Source organism: Lepidochelys kempii, chromosome 14, assembly GCF_965140265.1.
Source record: "Lepidochelys kempii isolate rLepKem1 chromosome 14, rLepKem1.hap2, whole genome shotgun sequence".
NCBI lineage: Eukaryota > Metazoa > Chordata > Testudines > Cheloniidae > Lepidochelys > Lepidochelys kempii.
In genome coordinates, this window is record NC_133269.1 from 12,358,740 (window position 1) to 12,384,711 (window position 25,972).

General features: G+C 42.1%; 1 protein-coding gene across 3 annotated transcripts in view; it reads left to right on the forward strand.

The window, feature by feature from the left end:
• Positions 1 to 25,972, forward strand: part of CA10 (carbonic anhydrase 10) — a 339,096-nt gene that overhangs the window by 105,866 nt on the left and 207,258 nt on the right. For all 3 annotated transcript variants that reach the window (XM_073310788.1, XM_073310787.1, XM_073310786.1), the window contains one exon: positions 15,290 to 15,432. In XM_073310788.1, the coding sequence (XP_073166889.1) occupies positions 15,290 to 15,432 (143 nt within the window). The remainder of the gene's footprint in view (positions 1 to 15,289; positions 15,433 to 25,972) is intronic.

Genomic DNA, 25,972 nt, shown 5'->3' on the forward strand with positions numbered 1-25,972 from the left:
GCCCCTACTGAGACTTCCTCCCCCCCCCCCCCAAGAATTTACAGTGTAATCAGAGAAAGGGTGAAAGGGGAAATAAAGCAGTGAAATGATTTCCTAAAACTCACATTGGAAGTCCGTGGAAGAGCTGGAAATAGAAACCAGGTCTCCTGAGTCCTAATCCAGTGCTTTATTCACCCGACCATGCTGTCTCCCCATGCCTTTTCCACGTCTTCGCCTTCCCTTCCCAATCTACTTTTTATGCCAACTACCTCTTCACACCCTCTCTCCTCCCCTCTCCTTAAATTGAATGGCAGGCAAGTGTATTCTGTGTGATTGTCAGCTTGTTGTTTGGAGATTCTGTTGATCTGCCAAATCAATTATTTGCTCATTCTGATCTCAGTCAGTGATCGATGGCGGAGTGGTTGACCATACTTGTTTAGAAACTGCTAACTGAGTGGCAAGTCATTGATCTGGCTAGTTATTAGTTCAAGCATCCTAGGCACTGGCAGACATACTAAGGGAGCCTGATGTGTGACTGGCTAGAGAATTGAGATATGGTCCAGATTTTTTTTTCTGTTGAACCTAGAGGGTTTTTCCACCAGTGATGGACTCTCTGATGAACGGTCTGTGCTAGCTGCACTGAACATCTCAGTTGCTTTTTAATTTTTAAATCAAATTCTTTCTTAATCTTTTCCCATCAAGAGCTGGCATTTTCCTACTGGGATTTCACTATCAGCAATGAGTATAAGAAGACTCCCCAAAGAGAGACTTTCATTTGCACTCCGATTAATATTTTGTTTTTAATTGGAGTGAGAGAGAAGTACATTACAAATATCAAAGCACTAGCAATGGCAGCCCTAAAAGAGAGATTCTTAGCAAAGCTATTTAAGACTGGATCTGATCATGACTCCATTCCCTCACCACCTGGCATTATCAGGCAGTAGTGTACAGAGAAAATGTATAATAGATGGCTCTTCTATGTAGCTGTTTTGACAAGCTCCTCTGAATAAAATGCAAGTAAATTTGAATCAATTGCCCTAAATTGTTGGAATTCACTAAAGTAATCTTTCTACGTTAAGGTTTGTATTTGTGTTAAATCTAATCATATTGAGGCACAGGCAATCTAATTACATGCAATTGTGTAACTGCTTTTTTTCTTCTATGATTAACACAATTTATAAAGGGGAATTAGTCTTTTTCAATCAATGTAATGGAAGAAGTGCTTCTTTCTGTGATCTACATTGGTAGTCTCAATGTGTAGATGAAAATAAACACTTTGCCAAGGCCAAAGATCACTAATTGTGATTATTAAATATTTTTCCCAGGTAATACTCTTAATTGAAAAATACTTAATTAATGCTACTATTTCTGTATAATTAAAAGTTAAAGTCAAGAGGACATTCCGTTGTGTGTGTATTCCATACACAGCAGAGAATAAGCATACTTTTTTGTGTACAACTCTAGCCTGTTGGTTGGAAAATGTTTCCCCTTTCTGTTTTCTCCACTCTTTCCCCCCCTATTTTCCCCTTTCTGATTTCCCCTCCTCTTTCTGATTTAGAGAAACATAGTCGTAGATCTATATCTTGCGCTAAGACTTCCTTGTAGTAAAGAATTGGAGAGAGTGGCTTAGAGCAGAGGACACTGAATCAGGAAACTTATGAATTGCATAAATTCTGAATTTGGATCCTGGTTTCTGTTCCTGACTTTAACACTGATCTGTTGTATGATATTGGTCAAACTCCTCCTTTCTCTGTTTACATTCATTTCTTACCTATCTCCTATAGGTATTTGTAACTTTGTAAATCTCCTCAAAATTCTTGGATAAACAGTACCATAGATTAGCAAAGTTTTATTACAATATAATATGATTAAATGGCATTTTGAATCAAACCTAGACCTCTTCTTTTCTTTACGTGCTAAGTAACTGTTCTACACAGGGATTCACATTCCTTTGCCAGTCGCCTAGCAGCACTCCCCAACACGGTTTTATCTCTGCAAGGTATTTCTCTCTCTTTCACAAACTGGCCCCACTGCCATCTCTTAAAGTGCAATGTTAATTTTGTTCCTCATATTTAAAAAAAATGATTAAAATTGTTTCTCCTCCTATTCTGCACATCTTGCCCAGCTCACCCCAAAAAAATTAAACTACTTTTTTGCACAAATTTGAACTTTAAATATTTTTACCAGGCTGATTGAAAGCAAAATCGAAACAGATAGGATTATGAAAGCAACAATATACAACGAGGTGCAGCTGTAGTGGTACGGATACTCCCCCTTTGGGTTTGTTACCAGATATACAAGTGAGAAAGGGCCAGTAGTTTTAATCACCTTTGAGTAGCGATAGTTCACGTTATTGTTATACTTTCTGGGCTGTTTCATCTTATCAGTTCTTGGACTGTTACAAAGGAATCAGAATACCTTCTCTTAGTTCTCTGATTTCCTAGTTACTGTGACTACTGTCTAGTCTTGTCGTACACTGGAGATTTCTATAACCAATTACTTCCACGAATGCCATTCCACAGTCTGTCATTTCTTTGGTGCCCCAATTTAAGGCTGTCTTGACTTTACATTTAGCTTTTATGTAAAAGCAGAGCAGGTCATGTGCTTATCCAAAGGCATTAGCATGGTAATTTTCTTCAAGTTGAGTAGGTGGAAATAATTAATGGACTGCTTTATTGATATACATACCTTCTTCTCTCTCTGGTTTCAATTCCCGGCTTCAATAAACTAGTTTGAGATTTTATCTAAGGGACCAATAATTACACCGGGCAAGAATAATTGCTGCACAAATACAATCTGATTGTGTTTTGTACCATTCCTAGGGCCAATTTTAGAGTTTAAATATACAAACAAGGATCTGCTGCATGAATAAGTTGACTGGTTTTTATTTCAAGTCATACACTCCAAAAAGGGTTACTTACCATTGGGGGGAAAAAAAGTGTTCTTGAAAGTTAAGTAACAAATTTCCATTAAGAATTATAGAATATTAGGGTTGGAAGAGAACTCAGGAGGTCATCCAGTCCAATCCCCTGCTCAAAGCAGGACCAACACCAACTAAATCATCCCAGCCAGGGCTTTGTCAAGCTGGGCCTTAAAAACCTGAAAGGATGGAGATTCCATCACCTCATAAGGTAACCCATTCCAGTGCTTCACCAGCCCTCTAGTGAAATAGTGTTTCCTAATATCCAACTTAGACCTCCTCACTGCAACTTGAGACCATTGCTTCTTGTTCTGTCATCTGCTACCACTGAGAACAGCCTAGCTCCATCTTCGTTGAACCCCACTTCAGGTAGTTGAAGGCTGCTATCAGATCCCCCTTCACTCTTCTCTTTTGCAGACTAAATAACCTCAGTTCCCTCAGCCTCGCCTCGTAAGTCACGTGCCCCAGCCCCCTAATAATTTTTGTTGCCCTCCACTGGACTCTCTCCAATTTATCCACATCCCTTCTGTAGTGGGGGGACCAAAACTGGATGCAGTACTCCAGGTGTGGCCTCACCAATGCTGAATAGAGGGGAATAATCACTTCCCTCAGTCTGCTGGCAATGCTCCTACTAAAGCAGCCCAATATGCCGTTGGCCTTCTTGGCAGCAAGGGCACACTGTGGACTCATATCCAGCTTCTCGTCCACTGTAATCCCCAGGTCCTTTTCTGCAGAACTACTGCTTAGCCAGTCGGTCCCCAGCCTGTAACGATGCATGGAATTCTTCCTTTCTAAGTGCAGGACTCTGCACTTGTCCTTGTTGAACCTCATCAGATTTCTTTTGGCCTAATCCTCCAATTTGTCTAGGTCAGTCTGCACCCTATGCCTACTCTCCAGCATATCTACCTCTCACCCCAGGTTAGTGTCATCTGCAAACTTGCTGAGGGTGCAATTCATCTCATCATCCAGATCATTAATAAAGATGCTGAACAAAACCGGTCCCAGGACTTACTCCTGGGGCACTCCGCTTGATACCGGCTGCCAACTAGACATAGAGCCGTTGAGCCCGACAATCTAGCCAGCTTTCTATCCACCTTATAGTCCATTCATCCAATCCATACTACTTTTAACTTGCTGGTAAGAATACTGTGGGAGACCATATCAAAAGCTTTGCTAAAGTCAAGATATATATGAAGTCAAGACAGATTGATAACTTCAGTGCATGTCAGTTTTGCTTTCACAAACTGTTTTATTGTTTCTGTCAGTCCTATTCTACAGTGGTCCTTATTAAAAAGTCATCAGTTAGCAACAGTTACCCCACAGTGGTAAATAAGATACTGCAGTCATTTCCTATTCTTTGTATAGTCCTAGAGCCTTAAATCCTGCATGTCTTTTCTACAGGAAGTAAATGTTGTTAAATGGAATTTCATCTGTAGGGGCAGCATGGGTGGAATGGAATGGTCTAGCGCTGTAGAGCTGAATAACGCAGTATATCAGTTATCACTGTGTAGTAACTGTTGGCAGATATTGACGACTTAATGCCAGCTATGTACTTTAAAACTTTCGATACACTAAAAAATACTAAGCCAGGAAAATACATTACTATATATTGTTCTCCAGCAAGTGCTAAATTTTGCAGTCGGATGTATGCATGTAACTCGTACAGATTTCATTGCTGGGGTCAGAATTTGGCCAATTGTAAATAAGACAGCTAAACCCCTGTGTCAGGTAGTGAAGTTATAAGCCTGTGCTCAACATTTCCCTTGAAAAAGTTAATCTCACACTTCTCCTTTCAACCTTTGCCTTACCTTCTCTTTCTGATTTCTGTTCCTTCTCTTCTCTGTGTCTCCATTCCAAGCCTCCACATAGTTTGTGCCCTGGCATTGGCACACTGCTATTACCTGTCACACTGACAGCTGCAGATCAACCTCATCAAGCTCCTATACTGAAACCATTCTGTATGTTGCAGTCCCTGGAATGTAATTAATTGTAGCCATCATGGAACCTATCTCCCTTCCCTCCCTTGAGTTGGGTCTCTCTTCTCCCTTCCCTTGCTGCAGTTTTGGTTTGTAGAATTAGGGAGAAGGGGAGAAGTTGATGCTGCATTCAAACCAGGCAGTAATTGCAGTCTGGAGAAGTCAAACTTGGAGCAAATGGCCTGATTCCAGAAGTAGGCTAGATAGTTGCTGCTGGGAGTTCACAACTGCAATAAAACATAGGTGTATGCTGCATTGGCAGCAGGGTGGGAAACACACCAAGACCTGTAGTCCAAATTCATCCCCTTTTAAGAGGGTTGCCTTTATGTAACAATGCCCAGAGGTTGGACTGTATTTATAAACACAAATCTTAGGCTGAGCTGTCTGTCCCTAGGCTTGCTCCAAACTGAGCTTTCTTGTTCATCCAGTGTCAGAGTTACTCTTGGCTGTTTATACTCCTGAGGTGTAGCTAGTGAGACCCCTTTGGTTTGCCTTCCAGGGTGAGTCAGCATAATAGTTCTGAGTCTCTCTGAAACCTATAGTTCTGAGGACCTATAGCCTGACACCTGGTCACAGATGAGGACAAATAAAATTTAGGCTGTTGATCCAAGGGGTTTCTCTAATTCAGAAAGCATCTCATCGAGGGTTTGACAGAATATCTTGTGAGATCATTAGAGGTAATAAGCCAAATCCTACCGTCTCTCACAGTGCTCTTGGTGCCTTCAGTGCATGAGTAAGAACTGCAAAATGTAGCCCAAAAATGTGCACTTGTTTATTTGAGAACAGCAAGAAACCTGAGAATACCAAGACGACAGATGAAGCCTTGGTAATGCACTATGTACATTTCCACTTTTCTACCTGGTAAGGTTGAGAGAGAGCCTGCTGTACTATCTTCCAAAAACCTCAGTCCTCCTACAGCAGCAAACTAGCAGAGACAAGAGAAGACACAACACATCACTTTGTTGAGGAATTCAATATTAGTGCTCTGTGTTCAGTTTTCGTGTTGCTTTGCTGTGCACATGGCAACACTGGTCTGTTCGTAGTAACGATGGAAGGTTCATTTATCTCACATCCGCAAGGCAGGCTAGAAGGCAGCACCTCCCACTGAAATTCAGATGCCTCTGGAGCGACATTAAGAGAAAGTTTTGGACAGGAAGAGGAAGGATGATCCAGTGTTTATGGTATTAGCCTGGGACTCAAAAGACCTGAGCTCATTTCCCTGCTGTGCCACAGATGTCCTGTGTGACATTGGGCAAGTAATTTAATCCTTCTGTGCCTTGGTTCCCCACCTGTAAAATGGGGATAATAGCACTTCCCTAACTCTCAAGAAGAATGTTACCATCTAATTATTCTTTCAAGACTCCATGCATGCGTACCAGTGCTGAGGGTGCTAGGTATTGATCCTCTGTATTCACGCTGAAGAGTGCAGTGCCACAACAGAAGCCTATCTATCAAAACAAGAATGGGTCTGTTTCAGAATAACTAGTATCCTTAAACTCTCTTTAGGCTTAGAAATTGAGAACTTGAGCCACTTGGTCCCTCCCATGAGCAGAGAGGAGCCCAGAACCACAGATCTATGTCAGAGGAGAATGGGAGAGAGACTGGTCCTACTTATGCAGTAAAACTTCACAAAATGAAAACTGGCAATTTTGTATTACTCCAATTGGAGAGCGACCTCCCATATTCTTGCTGTGAACCCCAAAATTCACTTTCTTTTTAGCACTCTGACACAGGGAGATGGAAGTGTCTGATCAATGGGTTACACAGGATTTCCGTACAGAGATGAATGACAACACAGACTCTGTCCCAACGTGGGCACTTTAGGTGCAAGGGCCTTCTCCTCTGTAGCTGTCACCGTACTGAACAGTCTTCCTGTATCTTTCCACCTTACAGAATGTTCCATCCACATCCATCTGTCTAATGGGTTGTCTTCTCTGCAGAGTAACCCTGGGGTTCTATCTTGATCGTTGTCCCTAACTTGAGTCCTGTCCACATACAAAAACCCTCAATGTGAGCATAGGGCTGCTTTTACCTCAGAGTGGCTGGCTTGTCGGGGAGTACATAGGCTGGAGTTTGAGGCAGTCTAACTAGTCAGCTACTGAATCACTCTGCTGCCCATGTGGTCACTCTGCAGCTCATGTTCTTTCACAGTGTGACCACTCTCACTGAAGCTAGGTTGATGCGAGAGGAGTCAACTGGAGTTAACTTTGCAGTGAAGACATAGCTCTAAGCGATAGCGCCTCACAATTGGCATGTACTTAACTTCACCAACACCCTTGTGAAATAGGGCAGTGCTATTATTCCAGCTTTTTTACAGGTAGGAAACAGAGGCACAGAGAAACTAAGTGACTTGCCTAGCGTCACTCAGGAAGCTTGCGGTGGAAAAGGGACTCAAAACCAGGTCTCCAAGTCCTATGCTAGCTCCTTAACGAATGGACCACCCTTCATCTCACAGCCTCATATCCTATCTCACTTCCAAGTTTCTTTTTTCTCACTATAAACTTCCCTTTCCCTGTGCTATTCTTTACCTCACTAGCTCTCTCACTGAAATCTGTAAAGCACTGTGAAAAGCAGTCTTCATGAAATATGCTATTTTATCTCACACAAAATTATGTTGAACTTTGAGTTTGGCAGCAACATTGCAAGATTTTGTGGTATTTTGTAGATATTATGTAATTGTTCTGTACTGGGAACGAGACATCATTTGCACGGCCTGCATTATTATGATTTATAATGCCTTACTGCTTCCTTGCTGGCTAATGTACCCCTCTCTTTTGCTATCACATGTACAAGATTCATCACTTCTGAAATGTTGATATTGAGAGAGTTGTGGGAGTTGTAAAAGAGGTCAGTAGCAGAGCAAGGGTGAAAGGGTTAATAAAATTGTAAACTGAAGTGGGGCTGAAAACAGGAAGGGCTGTGAATCTGTGAGCAGTGAGATGGAACATTAAGGGAGGGAACGTTAGGGTTCTTTTTAGACTTTAAACATATTAATAATGTCTCCTAAGAGGTATTAATCATGGCTGAGAACTGAGAATGGGGCCGTAAATCAGCAGATGGGAGGGGAAGAGAGATGAGATTTTAATTTTAAATAAAGACTTGTATGTTTTATGGCTCAGAAGTGAAGATTACATTGTTGGTGCAGAATCCCCGCAGAGCCGCATCTCGCCAACTGTAGGCATATTTCAAAGTAACTGCAAGTATATTTAAGCTCTCCATAGTTTGTGAAGTTGAGAGCTTTGTGTTTGCAAGGTGATGGGGTGATGCTTTCTTATCAGGTATAGTACATCCTTCCAGGCTGTCACAGCAAGTGCAGACTATGAACACGTAATAAGAAACTTTATTTTTAGGGCCTGAATATAGCAGACAGATGTAGCACTAGCAGAGTAGCAATCCATCCTTTATTTAGTATTCTGGACATTGATATATCACTCTCGATATGTTCAAATTTGGTAAAAGGCATCAGAATTCTTAATTTTATTGTGGGATGCTGATACCAAAGTGTTTCATTATATCTCATTGTAATATGTTATCCACAAATTGATCAAAAAGGCAGCTGTCGTGTGACACAGGCCACAAGTAAGTGTCTCAAGCATCTTTGCATATACCTAATAAAAATGATTCCCCCTTTCATCCAGTATTCAGATAAGGTTGTCAAAATCATCAGCAGTTGCCTTTGATGTGCCAGTGTTAAACTCTTATCTTCTCCATTTTATTCCCCTGATTCTGAGAAATGGATATACTTTGAGCTGGCTAGTGTCCTGCATTGGAAAAGTGAATAACATATTATGCATGCCTGGCATGTTTCTGTGGCAAACTGGATCCTTAGCAAAGGGAATTTACTGGGATTTATAGCTGATGGCAGGGCTGACATGACTGGTATGCTGAAACTTTTGGCAGAATGACCAGTATCTGGAAAACCTTGTTTAAATGAGATTGCAGTGTCTGTGTAGACTGCATGCAAATTAGCTTGAGAGAGTAGCTTTTGCAAAATAGGGTGGTGTGTGCTCCAAGGAGTTGAGCATAATAGATTTAAAATATTCTCATATAAAGATGGTCAAGTAAATTGGTTTACTTGGGCTATGCAATTTTTTTGTCCATTACATACTGTTGACAAACTAAGAAATTAGTTCATTAGTGAAACATGATAATTGGTTTGTGTGCAAAACCTACCTGTCTGTCAGTAATTTTATTGGCTTATGTTTTTCCATATTGTATATATCCTGATAAATCCTGTCAATCATTCTAATTTTTTTCGACTACAGTAATGTGAGTGATGGATTGATTAAAGTTTTGTTGCTACTGTAAGAATCCGATGACCACCTTGGACATTGCTGTCATGGTGCTGAATGTAGTGTGAATCAACTGCCTCTCCAGCACCTTCTTACTGCTGTATGGTATTCTGCTGTCCACAAACCTGATTCTCCTGCATCAAACCTGTAAATATTTTATGTGAGCCTAAACTGGTACGATGACTGGTACCAGCAAAGGACAGACAACCAGCCCATGCATTGTCAGTACCAACGTATGCTTCTGAGCCAACGTAGGAAGATTTACAGGAAGAAAACGCCTCATAACCCCACAAATATGCCACTTTGGAGGACATTACCATCCTGCCAGATCTGGACTCTCCCATCCTATCAGAACACATTCTTACAAAGGTGTTCAGGACTCCATGAACATTATGAAAGAAGCCAGTCTCCTATTCCCTCTACTAATCAGGTTATTTCCTCATTGACAGTTCTGACAGTTCTGAGGGCACCAACTTTGGAGAGGGAGTCCACATTTTCTTCATAGGGTGATTCTGATATGGGAGAAGGATGGTTGTCATCTCCTCCAAAAGCCATCAGTACTGATAGATGTTCTAGGATCTTCTGGGGCCTGACATGACCATGTAAGATGGGGTACCCCTCTCCCTGGGACTCGTGGTACCCTATGCCTTGGGGTCCACCTAAACCCCTACTGGACCCTTCTCACTGTTTATACTGGGCACTGTGGAACCCATACAGGCATTACCCTGAGTCTGCATGATCTCATTGAGCCGCTTACCATCCCTTTCCATTGAGGGACCAGCCTGAACTGTTTCTGGAGCCCACAGGGGAAGAAGAAAAAGAGGCAGATCTAGTGGTAAATGCTGATACCATCAAGCATATAGTCTTCCATTCCTGATAAGGCAGTTGCTACAGAATTACATTTGCTGCTGGACAATCACAAACAGTTTCAGGGGTTGTTAAGAAAGATTGTTAAAGCCCCCCAGATTCCCCTGGAAGAAATCAAAGAATTATTCCAAAAACTCCTGGACATTTTGCGGAATAAAGGGCCAACTAGAATAGTGCTCCCAGTCAACGAGGCTATCCTAGAGCGAGCCAAAGTGGTGTGGCATGCCTCAGGATCAAGTTCACCCACTCCTTACTGGGTGGAAAAAAGAACTTAGACTAATGCCTTGGGAGGAACATTCTTCACACAACTGTTCCCAACTGCCTGCTTGTTCAGGCTGCTACAGAAAGAGGTAGACAACAACATACAAGATCTACACCTTCATAGGAAGAGGCCAAATGCCTGGGCCACAGAGAGAAAAATTTTACATATTTACATGTAGCAGCCTACAATTCTGAACAGCCAGTTTATCAGGTGCTACTTGCAAAGTATGACTTCATCAGCTACTCTAAGTTTTTGGAATTTAGGGACAAACTCCCTCAGGAGGAAAGAGTACAGTTCTAAGCCCTTATCGATGAAGGTAGTCTAATAATCTCTTCAAGTTGCAGTAGACACAGAAAATACAGCCTCTAGATCAGTGGTTTTCAACCTGTGGTCTGCAGAGCCTTGGGGGTCCACAAACTAAAATTTCCAAAGGGGTCTGCACTTCCTTTCAAAAATTTTTAGCGGTCAACAAGTGAAAAACGATTGAAAACCACTACTGTAGATTGAAGGCAACTGCTGTCAGTATGTACGCGGATTCCCGGCTCCATCCTCATGTTTATCCTGTGAAGTACAGACCAGTGTGGAGGACTTGCCCTTTGAGGAGGATTACTTGTTCAATCAAAAGACTCTGTCATTGTACTCATTAAAGGACTCAAGGGTAACCCTCCATTCACTGAGAATATACATAAAGAAGACACTGCAATGGTAAATGAAATAAACAGAGGAAGCTATATACATACACCAGTGTGGCTCTTAGAAGTGAACTATCTTGGCAGTTAAAAAAAAAATATAAAAGATTGCAGGACAAATTTAATGTCATGGTGACCCACACAGTCTTTCCTGAGCACCATCCTAATGTGAAGACTAACTTCGTGAAAATCATAGTGTGCTTTTGTGACAGGCAGCATGCAAGATACAAGGTTGCCCTGTCAAAATCAGAAAGAACATAATAAAACAAGCACTTACGGCAGCCATTTTCAAAGAGCCTCCATGCTTTTTTTTCCCCCTGGATGTTCCTTGTTTCATCATTTAATTCTTGAAATAATTGGCCATCGTGAAAGTCACCACTTCTGTACTTTGCTTGGTATTCTTTACTGCATTATCCATCATCATCTGTAAAATGTATTTTTGTAAAGCTTGCAAAAAAATTGTACAGTATTCATTGTGTATTCTTTATTCCCTTTAGCAAATGCATTTCTCCCATCAGAAATCTCAGTAACTCTGAGAAGCCATTCACATAGCTACAGCCTCCTAATGAATATTCCACCTCTTCGAAGTTATAGGTCTGAAGTTCCACCATTGGCACTAGTGCGTTTTGCATTAGCACATGGTAATGCAAAAAGTCTTATTTTAGTTGCTATAGTGTTAGAATATATCAAGGAGAATTTGGCTAAACTTGAATACCTATTACCTATAACATGAAAAAGCAGGAGTTTTCTCCCAGACAACATTAAACAGAATAGTGAGGTCTTGTGGTACTAAAACGTCACTTTTTAGAAAATATGCTACAGTGCATTTAGTTGGAAATGAGGAAGTACTGCTACAATTGACAAAATACATGTGCAACAGTACATCTTGTTCCTGATGTGCTATTTTGTAAAATTCACTCATTTGCAGCAGCCCCCTCGATCATTAGTGTAATTTGGAGAAGTTCTTGGCAGTATTTGACTGTCAGTATCATGTCATTAACAAAAGCTTTTCAAGCATGATGGAAATAACATGTCAAGTGGGATATACATGTTACAGGGACTTCACCCAGTCATTTTGTTGGGGATGGAGTGAAGCATGAGGTTTATCCTGGTGTACCTGTTTGCATGGGTTACCAGGTGTTGTGTGTCAGAAGGAAGGACAGGAACTCTGCTTTTAACAGCGTCCTGCCACAAAACCTTCTGAAATCAGACTGTTTGATGGTGTCAGATGCCACAGGTCTCAAGTCCAGGCCTGTGGAGTTGCCAAGCGAGAACCTTACCCTCTGCACCACCACACCGCAAGGTCAGATGAGGGAGCTGCAGCTAACACTCCATTGCCAGAGGCTACATCCACAGACTCCGCTGCATCAGGTGGCTGGCAGCAGCCTACTGATTAGACACCACCAGGCATAAATCTTTCTGTTCCTGTCCCATCCTTTGTCAGAGCAATGAGTCATTAGATCTTCTGCTTACCAGACCAAGTTTGTCTCCCTGCTTGGCTCCTGCTCCTTGCTCCAGTTATAACGCCTTGATCCTTGTTCCCATTTCCTGCCTCTTCACCTGGTTTCCGCTCCTTGTTCCTGCTTCCTCACTCTAATTCCAGTGACTGACTCAGGCTTGACCCTTGGCATGACTTCTGACTCTGATTCCAGCTTAATTGTGGGCATGGCTACTGACTCCAACCATCCCAGTTTGGGAGATTTTAGTCAGTTAAAAGTCGAGTCACGCAGCGGGGCTAAGACAGGCTCCCTACTTGTACTGGCTCCACACCGCTCCCGGAAACTACGACATGTCTGGCAGCAGCTCCTCGGAGGAGGTGAGGCCAGGGGGTCTCCGCACACTGCCCTCACCCCCAGCTCTGATCCAGCAGCTCTCATTGGCAGGGAACGGGGAACCGCAACCAATGGGAGCTGCAGGGGCTGTTCTTGTAGGCAGGGGCAGCATGCAGAGCCGCCTGGCTGCCCATGAGCCTAGGAGCCACTGCCGGACATGCTGCTGCTTCCGGGAGTCACCCAAGGTAAGCACCGCCTGGCTGGAGCCTGAACCCGAAATCCCCTCCCACACACCAACCCCTGCCCCTGCCCCCTCCCGCACCCAAACTCCCTCCCAGAGCCCGTATCCCCTCCCACATCCCAATCCCTTGCCCCAGCCCTGATCCCCCTTCTGCACCCAAATTCCCTCCCAGAGCCTGCACCCCAAATCCTCTTCTGCACCCCAACCCCTTCCCCCAGGGTCAGCCTCTGGAGCCCCCTCCCACAGTCTGAACCCCTCTGTCCCACCCTGCAGCCCAGAGCCTACACCCCATCCTGCACCCCAACCCTCTGCCCCAGCCCAGTGAAAGTGAGTGAGGGTAGGGGAGAGCGAGTGACTGAGGGAGCGGGGCTGGAGTGAGTGCGGGCGGGGTCTCAGAAAAGGGTGAGGGCAGGGGTGTGGCCTTGGGGCAGGGCAAGGGTATTAGACAGTTGGCAACCCAACCCTGGCACTGACCCTTGGTGTGGCTTCTGACTCTAACTCTGGATTGAGCCTTCACATGGCTTTGGACTCTGACCGTTAGTGTGACTTCTGACTGCGAACCTGACTCTGCCCGATCTCTGATGACGAGGTTAGACCACCTCATTATGGGCCCGGATGGGTATCTATTAAATTGGAAATCAGTGTACTAGGAAGAGATCCATGTTCGTTACAGCTGTTCTGCTACTTCAATCTCTTCCTGATGATTTCTGAGCTCACCCACCTCTTATATCATGAGATCAAAGAGTTAACAGAAGGAGACCCTGGAAACTGAATTTTCAGTTATTGCAGGAAAAAGAGGAGCTGAGAATATCTGTGGCTGATATATTTCATCACACTGCAGAAATGAGAAAATACTCAACAGCTGTAAAACGTTTTCCCCTCATGTTCTGTGTATATTTGTTTGGTCTGTGCTGCACAAAAAAGTGAGTCATTCTAGTTTTGTATAAAGTTTTCTTAGTGAAATCAAATATTGGGGCTCAAACCAAAATCCTTCATCTAAACCACCCTAAACGTTGGAGTTGTTTGTAGCTCTGAAATAGCTGTGTAGGGTTTGTGGCTGGTATAAATATAAACGCAGTCTAGAGCAACAATGAACAGGGTAGCATTATTATCAACATCTATGAAAACTCAACATAGTATGTTATTGGCACAGAAAAAAACTCATACAAATGTTACAGTTGCATGGTTAAATGCTCTGGATATGGAGTACCACAGCTTAGGCTGGAAACACAAACTTAACTCTGTCCCTTTCCATGCATTATGATACATTCTTTAATTACGGGGGCACATACTATTTGTCAAATAAAATACAATATCATGCACGTTTTCTTTCAGCAACTGTACAGGGGCAGAGTTAAGGTCGAGCATCATCTCCCAACTTCCTTCCAATCCAGGTTAGCTACGCAGTGTGGCCCATGTGTTACATGAGGGGTATTATATATTGCTGCCCATCAGACACACTTTTCTTCCACCTCCTTATGAGGCCATACCACCCTCAAGAGTAACTCAACACCGGGTCTGAGTACTAGTCACAAATCAATGATTTCTCTTAATCCACTGAATGGAATAAAAACTCTGCCTGTCTCTCTGATAAGTCTCAAAATGTAATTGTAAGCGGGGAATTCTCATTGAGTGTGTGTGTTTCCAATGGAATTCTGCAGGGATTGGTTCTTGGCCCTTCTGCTATTTAACATTTTTATAAAGGGGGTGTGCGTGTGTGTGTATGAGAGAATTGTGTGAATCAAAAAGAGACAAATAGATCTTGTCTACGGAACATGAATATTTTGTGGAATAGTGACATATCCATGTCTTTTCTAATACATTATTCTTATTGTCAATGTGTACCAAATATTGCAACTTGTTTTAGTTTTTTTTTGAGTGGCTACATGTTGGCCTCAGTCCAAGGAATAAGTGCAGTGTATACATGTAAAATGAGCATGAGGATATGAGATATTCAAGTGCCTGTTGAGAAAAAGCAAACATTCTATACCAGTAATAGCAGATGAGCTAGTTACAGCTAAATCCGGAATGATTAAGTCCAGAGAGCTTAAGAGGGGCCAAAAAAAAAATCTCCTTTGTTGATATTAAAATATCTCATCTCAGATTTGGGTGTCTGTGTATCATGCATTAAAATTCAGTTACTTGATTAATTTTCTTGAGTTGATTATATTGTGAGCACAGACAATACAAGAAGCAGTTTAATTGTTTCCACATCTGTTTTGTGTGGATTTTTCTTCCTCCCTCCAGATTCTTCCTTAAATTTGTATCTTTTTTTTTTTCCCCACTTATAGTTCCTTCCTTTTGGGGATTGGTGAACTCAGCCTGGAATCTTTGCTCTGTTGGGAAAAGGCAATCACCTGTCAATATAGAAACCAGCCATATGATCTTTGACCCTTTCCTAACTCCACTTCGCATAAACACAGGAGGCAGAAAGGTAAGTTTTCTGACATGTCTTGGTATAAAAACCAAGAGTTAACAGATGAAAAATATGTGCCACTTTCAGTATTTATGAAGTATTTTCACCTTGTAATGCCAATAAGCTCTTAGGCAGAATAATAATAATTGTAGAGCTGTGAAAATTACACATTGTTACCTCCCCTGCAGTGATCAGAACTGTACACTTTTAGGTATCCGGAAGCACTTCTTAATTGCTATACAGTACTGGTTCCTTTAAACTCACCTGTGAGTAGAATGTGTTCATTTATAAAAACTCACAGCTAATAAGTGGTGTTTGTCCTACCAGACAAGTAGGATTGTAAAGCCTCAGGAATGCAAATATTGTCTCAGTAGGCTAGATTCTTCTCTTTTGCTGGTATAAATCAGGAGTAACCTCACTGAAATCAGTGCAGTAACATTGCTGTAAACAGAGAGGAAAGAAGATTCGGGTCCAGAATGTTATGAAATAGAGGATTTAATTGGCTCACTCTGGAAGCTGGGGAGAGAGAGGCAGGCTCATAAAAATCTGTTCAGAAAACAGTTTAGTCTCCTAATTACTCTAGAGATTATCAATACTTGTGCTCCGAAAACCAAGTTACACTGAAGCAAAGCGCCTCTGCCATGCATTAATTAGAAAGCATACAAAATATTTATAATAAATCAATATATCTTTGGGCACATTAGATCAGATAGAAATGATGGGTCAAAGACGATTTACCTTACTTCAGCTGAAGAAGACTACACTCATGAGTAAGGTGAACAAGATTTGGCCCATTGGCATATTTGCAGTGTAATTACTAGAACTGCTTGGTTTTCTAACCTAAATCTGCAAATCTCAATTAATTTAATATTTTTCTGAAAACAAAACAAAAACCAAACAATTACATGGAAAAATCAGTTGCCTTCTGAAATATTATTGTGCCAATTTGGAGGCTACATCCTATTTTACTGAAGTATGAAACAGGAGGGATTTTAGTCCTGTTTTAAGTGCATATTTCAATGTAACCTTAACTATAGCGTTTCTACCAACAATTCCATAACAAGAGCTGTGTGTTCTAGTAATGTGGGTCACCTTCTGACCTTTTTTATTGTTGCCTTTTAGTCTTCTGTATTACCTTTTGATTTATTTTGCATGATTAGATTGCATATTATGGAAAGGGCAGAGCCATGAGAAAATTCTATTTACAAATTATTTAAATGCTGTGAATTTAAGAGGATTTAAAAGGATTTACCATACTCATAAGAATATATTGTTAAAATTACTTCCCCCTCAATTTAAATATAAAAAAGTGAAGGGAAACATGTTTTGTCAGAGGCAATTGGTAAATAACAATATCAGGGTATTTCATTGTGTTTGCTAACATCTGTGAAGAGTAGTTACACACTCTATTATTCATAAACTGCCGCTTTTACGTGGCACACATTTTAAAAAGTATAGACCTTATTCTGCATTCAAACCCTATATGCTTAACTGAGAAATTGTTGAATTGTCTTTTATTATTATTAGTTTTGTTGAAAGTTATCAGATTGGTTTGTCTTTTTACCTGTGATTAACTTAATTTGGTTGAGTTTTCAATAGAACTAACAAGCGATTCTTCCTTTTCTGCTCTGGGTTTTTGTCAGTGACTGAGGTGTTAACGGACCTGTTAAGGTGTCAATTACATATACAGGTACAGAAACAAATAGTGAAGCTGTGCTGGGCAATGTTCTGCCCTCAGAAATCTTCAGTAAATTGTTCCACCATTAGGCCTTTCTTTGACTAGTATCCTTGTGGGTGCTCCACTTCAGGTGTGCATGCACCTTCAAACAGAGATTTTAGGCCGATTTGGCCCACGCATGTGCCCTACATGTCCTTGTGCACTGTGCTTAGGCTGTATAGGGCTTGTGGGCGAACCACTCTCACTCAGTTTCTTCTCAGTCACCTCTGCCTGAGATGGAGTGTTCAGCATGCCTGCTTCAATTGGTTGAGCTTGGCTGGGCTAGCATTTGGTTAGTTGTTAGAATTGAGTTGAGTTCATTGTTTAGTATAGTTCAGTTTGTTTTTCCTAAAGAGGCTCATTATTCCTTGTGCTCTTTATTCCCCTCCCCCTCACATTTGGGGAGGTTCTTCCTCCGTTGAGGAGGTATGCTAGGGTCACTGGGATTCAAAGTTGTCTCACTTGCCAAGAGGCTATTCCAATCTGCAACAGTCATTCCTGATGCACCCGTTGCCTGGGGCGCACGCACATCTCTCAGAAGTGCAGTTTTCATTCAACCCTTAAGAGCAGGGCCAGCAAGACCCAGAAGATTAGGGTCAAACACCTTATGTTGGAGAGATCTCTTTGCCAGGCCTCAGACCCAGGTCAGGAGGACTTCCTTTATACATCAATCTCTGACTGAGCATAGTGCACTGCCTACCTGGGCACTGCATTCACCCAGACTTTGAGGGAAAAGTTGGAAAGTACTCAGTCTCCAAGAAGAGGCTTTCTAGTTTTCCTCACAAAAAGCCTTTCTGGGCTTGGACTCTATATGAACTTTAAGTATGTGAGTCGTTCATTGAAGTTCCTAACTTAAGTACGTAAATTAACTTTAAACATATGCTTAAGGGCCTTGCTGAATTGAGGCCTATCTCTTCATAAAAATAAACCTGAAATTATTTAATTGTGCAGGATATTAGGAAAATATCAGGTATAGTACATAAATATTTGTGTTTTAGCAAACAAAAGATCTTATAAATACAGATCCTTAGGTTTATATATGGCCCCAAATTTGTTTTTACTGAACCAAGGATCAGTAGATATGTTTCCAGTTTCTTTAATTAAAAATTGCACTGGAAAGTTTCATGTTAAGAAATGTTTCTCTGCGTTGTTTGCAACACAAAAATGATAGCATTATACTAATGCTGTAAAACTTAAAAGTAAAATTGTCCAGAAATTATTTATGGTTTTAGTTCAGCAAAATACTTGAGCATGTATATAAGTGCTTTGCTGAGCCCAGTCCTTTAAGCAGAAATGAAACTGTTTTATATACAAAGTACAAAATGAGAGAAATGCAAAAAGTGAAAAGAAAATTATACTTCAAGCATCATTTCCAAGGACTTCTTAATTACATGATTTTAAAGTAATAGTGTTCCTTTAGTTCTAGGCAGAGCTCATTCATTATCTCATTCTTTCCATTTATAGTTGTTAAAAGAATAATAACAAATATACATGGATTTACAAAAAACAAAACAAAAAAACACCAAACCCTGCAAATGGGAACAGACACATTTAAAAATGCATAGACAAGGTCTGAGTCATATTAAACTCATTTCTAAAAATGTCATTTTATCAAAATTGCCATTCAAATGGAAGTAGTTAGTTGAAAGCATATTTCAAGCAGGAACTGGTCCTAATGATTACTTTGAATTATTGCTCCTAAGAAATGTGTATTCAACATAAAGATTTAAGAAAAACACAGGAAGTAACCAGAGGTTTCAACTGTATTTATTCAAATGCAGGCATGGTATTTTTCAACCCTAAGATTAATTTTAAAATAAAATGTATTGATCTGGTGAAACCTCTTAGAAATAATTTATTCTTTCATAACATTTTATCTGTTAACAGGGGAGTGCTTAAAATGGTATTTTAATATTTCATGACTTACATCTATATAGCAGTTCTCTTGTTTTATTCAGTCCTTTAGTGACATGGAATAATATGGATGAACAGATAATGTGAGGTAACAGGATAATTAAAATCATAGAGGACAGAGTCTCTTTTACAAAAGGTGTAGATATTCCAAAGTGATTTATCTTCACCTGTTGTCTCGAGCAATGAGCTTTCTTTTGTGCATTGCTGTTGGAAACAATATGGGACATGTGAAATTTGTCCTTAATATATTTCCATAGCAACTCTGAATGTTTATACAAACAGAATTGAGAATCGATTTAATCTGTGGCACAGAATTTGAGAAAATGCATTACTCAATTATGTTAATTCTATTAATTAGAGCTGGTCAGAAATTTCACTTTGGAACACTTTTTCCATTGAAAAATGCTGATTTAACAAAAGTGAGCGTTTCACAGAATGTATTGATTTCATCAAAATTTTCTATGGTAAATTATTTATTTTTTTCATTTGTTAGAGTGAAAACATTTCATGTTTACTTTATTGTCCTGACTTTTATAATTTGTTACAATTTGTAACATAACAGTCAAAACAATTAAGTCTAAATTAAATGGTTTGATGATGCTGAAGAAAAATATTTCATTTAACAAAACACTAAGATTTCTACTTTTCATCCTGATTCACGACAATACAAAATTTGGAAATCTCAAAAGTTCCCACAGGATGGGAATTCCATTTTTTGACCAACTCTTCTACTAAAAAACCACTGTCTGGGAAGGAGTGCTATGGAGATGTAATATCAGTGGGCCAAATCCTGCTTGACTCATGCAAACGAGAACATGTGCTCCTCCCCTGGATGAGATGATCAGCCTTTGGCCTGTGTGTGTGTGTTAGCCCCCTATACAAAAGATTTCTAAAACTGATCAATAAGGGTCAAATGATAAAGGTAGAAAAGAAACTCCAGTCTCGGGGCCAGATTGTGACTATCTGTGTGTGTGTGTGTGTGTGGCTGGCTGGCTGCCTGGGGGGAGCTGTCAAGTCCCATGGTATGGAAGTCCTCTCACATGGGGCAGGAAGGAAGTGGGGCAATAGACCCACACCCATGAACTGATCAACAGAGCAAAGCTACATATCTGGGGGAGGAAGCATGCGGCAGTGGGCACGTTTGTCTGACTCTGCATTGCCCAGCTCATTATCGTGTGAAGTGCTGAGGGCAGCTTGAGTACAAAAGGTGATTCACAGAATACATCATTTCATCTCATGACATCAGATATACCAATCCAATACAGTTTCACATTTTGGGGAACTTGATTACTTTCAAGAAGTTGCCTTGGGAATTACAGCACTTCCTTAGCGTAACTGCTACTTTAGCAGTGCTGCAGTTGATATCTAGGGAAGTAGGTCAGGCCTTTGAATTTGAGAATTAGCTCTTGAAGTATGTTAGATCAAGGGGGATTGTGGAGTTCTACTACTGAAATTCTACAAAGGGATTTGATCCTTGTCAGAAGCATTCATTTTTTTCCTGTGTATTGGCTTGGGTTACTGTTTCTGGAGCTTGGAGCGATGTCTGTTCTTAACCATTGATATGTTTTGCATTAATTGTTCTTGCTTGTGGGAACCCCGATTGATCTAAGTGTTGAGGAAGTGGAATGACAAATAGCCCTTTTTGATTCAGATATTAAGCTTGGGAAAAAATCCAGACTTTTTCCTGAACATCTCTTCACTTTGCTCACTGAATTGAGTGTCATTGCTCTAAGCTGAGTGGTGGTGGTGTATATTTCAACAGATTTTCTTACATTCTCTGTTTGTTGCTAAGCCTTGTTGGTCCTCTTACACTGAGGATTTGGTTTAGCAGGAGCTATATTTATATTTTTTTTTCATGTTGGATGTGGCTTTCATATGGGTTGAGGCACTTGGGGTTTTCAGGGATGTTAACCAATTGATATAGCAGCCAGGGAATTGCTTTGACAACACTTAACTGTGGTTATCACATTGTACAGTAAGGGATTTTTTGGAATTAATACTAAGATGATTTAGTGCAAATAACAAGAGACTGTAAATTGGTTGAAACTATAAGAAATCCTAGAGTTAAGATAAAGAAGCACAAGCCTAGATATACAATAGTGAGCCAGAAAACCTACTAGTTGTGCAGTGAAATGAAAATCTTCATTAAATACATCTTTTAAAACTGATTTGATTGCTGTACATGAGTGCAGATGGGGAGGGGAAGGTTCAGTTGAAGTTATCAATTCTTGTAACAGGAACATAGCAGGTGAACCCGGGTGTTGTGCAGATGTCCTGATTTTATAGAGACAGTCCCGATATTTGGGGCTTTTTCTTATATAGGCTCATATTACCCCCCACCCCATCCTGATTTTTCACACTTGCTGTCTGGGTACCCTATGTGCAGGTATGTAAAGGGGGAACTGATTTTCTTGTACTTCGATTTTAAAAGTAACATTTTTAATATGACCTTTTTTAATTCAGTGCAACTATCCTAGGCCTAAAAACTCTATAGGCGGGCTGTGCTGTTCAAGGGAGGTTTAAGCAGGTGACTTTCAGGAAGGGGCTGCTGCTTGGTGGTGCATATCCCCGCCATGTCATTCTGTCAGTTTTGCCCTTTTTGAGCTGGGCCTTGATCCTGCAACATGCTGAGCGCCCTCCATTTCTGCTGACTTCAGTAGGAGTTGAAGATATTCAGCACCTCATGGGTCTGAGCTTTTAGTGCCAATGTTGAATTAAAAAGCCAATTGCTTGATATCACACTGCTGAAATCAGCTGGGGATTTGCCTCAGATCCAAGTCCCACTTTTGCAGCAATACCAGTAACATATTTGACCATCCTGTTACTATTTCCTCAAGTCTTCCGTTGTTAATTGCAAATTCAGTTTGTTCATGCAGCCATCTAAACTACATGCCTGTTGATCTCTGATTCAGCAGCATGAAACCATATGGCTCTAAAATATTTCCATGAAATTCTCTTTAGGACTACAGGCTTGTTTAGATGAACAGTTAGTGCATGGCAAGCTGAGGTGTAAAGCTATAGTGTACTAGTGTGCTGCATATTAACTGTCTGTATGGCCCCTGCTACTGCACGTTAGGAAGCCTTCAGCACGCAGTAGCATGGTCCACGCAGATAATTACTGTGTGGCCTGCTAGTGCGCTGTTGTAGCTTTTACACCCCAGCTTGCCAGTCGCTAGCTGTTCATCTAGGCATGCCTAAGAAACTCGCCTTTACACAAAATAGTTCCACTCCCAGTCTTCTCCTAACAGTCTCTGTCCTTTCAATATTAATGGAAGAACTCAAGGAATTGTAGGCTTCGAAAACTTTGTTTCAGACTTTTTCAAGAACTTTTCTAGAGCTTTTGAACAAACCCATTGAGCTAAGTTCCTCCCAGGAATAACTCCCCTGAAGTCAGTGGAAGAATCTGTTCCATTGTTTGTCTGGAGTACAATACAATCACTTTTTAGCTACAATTCTGATCTATTTATTTTGTAACTGGAAAATCATTAGGAGGCTAAAAATGTTGGAGATGTGTAGCCCCTAATTGAATGTTATGAGCCAAAATGCATAAGATTTCTTGCTCCAGGACCTCCGCCTGTTACAATTTTTCTGTCCTTTCAGTGCTTTGTTGACTTAGGCTTTGTAATGGAGCTGGTCAAAATGTTTCCATATTTTTAACCAAAAAAAGTGTGAAAATATTTCTGAAACATTTCATAAAAAAATTCTCACCATTTTTCAACCCTCTCTGCTGTGTATATGTCCAGACATTTCCCTCTGCCCCGGACACACTCTGCGCTTCAGATTTTTCTCCTATCCTAGTGGGGAAAGTGGGTTGGAGGTGACATGGGGGCACAAGGGAAAGAGTTTTGGGACAAGGGCTGCAGGGGGGGGTCAGGCATGGTAGTGCTCCGCCTGCATGGCTACGAGCGTCTGGATCAAGTCCGCTTGGCGCTCCGTTATGCTTATCAGCCAATCTGTGCTTTGCTGCCAGAGCACCACGCTTTTGTGCCGGTGCTCCTCATTCTGCTGGCGGATCTTCCTTTCACTGTCCCGCCTCTTCTGCACTTCTCAATTTTCATTACTTGAATGCTGCATTACTTCATGCAACGTCTTCCTTGCTTCTATGTGGCCTCTTTCTGATTCTTTGGAGTCTTTCGGCCAGTGATAACATGGACGACTGAGGTCTCAAGGTTGCATCGGTAAAGGCAAAATGCAACACTTCACAGAGGCAATGATTCCCCATACTTAAGGGCAAGCACAGTCTACATAATGGCATAATTTGCCCATCCCAAAGTGAGCGCACATAACGCACGGGTTATGGTGAGTAAGCACAGGGTCAAGCGTGACTGATTGTTTCACTCTGTACTGTCCTCTGGGTTTCTGTGCCTTGGGGAGAGCCAACAGCGGTAGGGGGCCCTTATACTGAACACTGTCCCCACATTTTCCACAGGAGTTCGTCCTGGAAGATATCTCGCTGCTGAGGGTGACCTGGGAAGCAAGGGAGGGTCTTCTACTGCAATGCAGCTTCCACCCTGGCCCATATGCAGCTTGCCTGTGTGCACTAATGGTCCCCCCATCCCTCATGGCACAGTGGCGCTGACAAGTTAACCTTACTGGGACAAGGACCACAGTGGCTCTCCCGAGAAACCTGCGGAAGCGCATTGCCCAGCTTCTGGATGAGACCTTTAAAGAGATCACTAAGGCCGATTACCGTGATGTGAGAGCACATCAACGCCCTATTCTGCATCGAGGCATGCATTCAGCCCTAACCCTCCTCACCCCAAGAGCCCACTCCGAATAACTTACTTCCCAAAATAAAAGCCACTTATTGGGAACCTCCTCTGGTGTTTGGGGAAGGACAAACACTGGCCGCCGTGACTGGCTACCTTCCTCTTGGTTCGAGAACAGCTCCTGGCTACATGCATCTAGGGATTCCGGGGTATCTTCCTCTCCCTCAGCACCCTCCCTTCTGCTTCGCTCCTCCTCCTGCCTTGTTAAACTGGGCTCTGAAGTGTCCACGGTGGTACTCGGAGTGAAGGTGGGGTCGCCCCCAAGTATCGCGTCCAGCTCTTTGTAGAAATAGCAGGTTGCGGGGGCAGCACTGGAGTGGCTGTTTGGTTCGCGGGCTTTGCGGTAGGCATTCTGCAGCTCCTTCACTTTAATCCTGCACTGCAGCACATCCTGATCATGACCCCTTTCCATCATGTCCCTTGATATCTGCCCGAAGGTATCTTAATTCCTACGGCTGGAGCACAGCTGGGACTAGACAGCTTCCTCCCCTCAAACACTGATGAGGTCCAGCACCTCGCCATTGCTCCCTACTGGGGATCACCTGGCGCGTGGAGGCATGGTCACCTGGAAAGATTCACTTAGAGCACTCCATGCCTGGCTGAGCAAACAGGAAGGGGATTTTCAAAATTCCCAGAAAATTTAAAGGGTGGGTCTGACGGTTGGTCATCTGAGGGCAGGGTAGTAGAGTTCAAAGTGATGACCAGAGTGGCTGGAACAGGCATTGTGGGACACTTCTGGAGGCTGATCAGAGTGCACTGACAGACCAGGGCGTCCACACTGGTGCCGCGGTGCTCCAGCGGGGGCACACAAAACGTTATTCCACTCGCCAAGGTGGAGTGCCAGGAGCGCTGTAGCTGTGTAGTCAGAGCGCTCTACGTGCCTTGCCAGTGTGGATGGGTAGTGAGCTAGTGCGCCCGGGGCTGCTTTAATGTGCTGTAACTCGCAAGTGTAGCCAAGCCCACACTGTTCATGAGCCACAAAAGAACCATTATGGGGTGTCATAGAATCATAGAAGATTACGGTTGGAAGAGACCTCAGGAGGTCCTCTAGTCCAACCTCCTGCACAAAGCAGAACCAACACCAACTAAATCATCCCAGCCAGGGCTTTGTCAAGCCGAGCCTTAAAAACCTCTAAGGATGGAGATTCCACCACCTCCGTGGGTAACCCATTCCAGTGCTTCACCACCCTCCTAGTGAAATAGTGTTTCGTAATATCCAATCTAGACCCCCACCCCCCTCTGCAACTTGAGACTATTGCACCTTGTTCTGTCATCTGTCACCACTGAAAACAGCCGAGCTCCATCCGCTTTGGAACCCCCCTTCAGGTAGTTGAAGGTTGCTATCAAATCCCACCTCACTCTTCTTTTCTGCAGACTAAACAAGCCCAGTTCCCTCCATGTCCTGCCATTGCAGTGCAGTGTTGCAGGAGTCCATGAGGACACTGTTTCATGACCATGTAAGTCATGATGTGGACACCTCAAGGTGGTGTTACAGCATCACTCTTGTAGTTATTCTGTGTCTCTCTGCTGCTCCATTTCATGGCAAGGTGGGTCTCCATCTCCACAAGGCTGCATATCACTGGTACAGATAACTGGATTCCAAGATCCGGAATTTCAGCTTGAGTTGCTTAATGTGTTTACATGCGGATTAATTCCCCAGTAAGAATGCTGCTGTTGAGAACACTCCACATGATGCAATTCTTTCGCAGCCCTGGCTTTGTCTCTTGATTATCAATTTTAGTAAATTTAACAGGCAGCCCTTCGGAGGTCTAAAAAAAAAAATCAGTTTTAATAGACCATCCAAACCCTTATTAAATACACGGCACACTCCTCCCCTTGCCTGCAAACAAATATATGATTTCACTTGTTTCTCTTTGTCACTCCACATAAGCACCGCAGCAATCGGCAAAAGAACAAAATAATTTTACTGAGAGGCTAGTGTAGTGTGGTGTCACTCATGCAACAGGCACTGTGGACCCCAATCTCTAAAGCAACCACAAAATCCCATTAAAACAGAATGACACACTGTAACAGGCTGGCAGCCTGGCTGAACCACCCACTGCTGTTAACAGGAAATGAGATGGCGTAACAGTGAGTGGGAGTAGTCTGCAAGAGGGGTGACATTTTCTAATCTATGTTATGCAGCAGGTTCGACTAC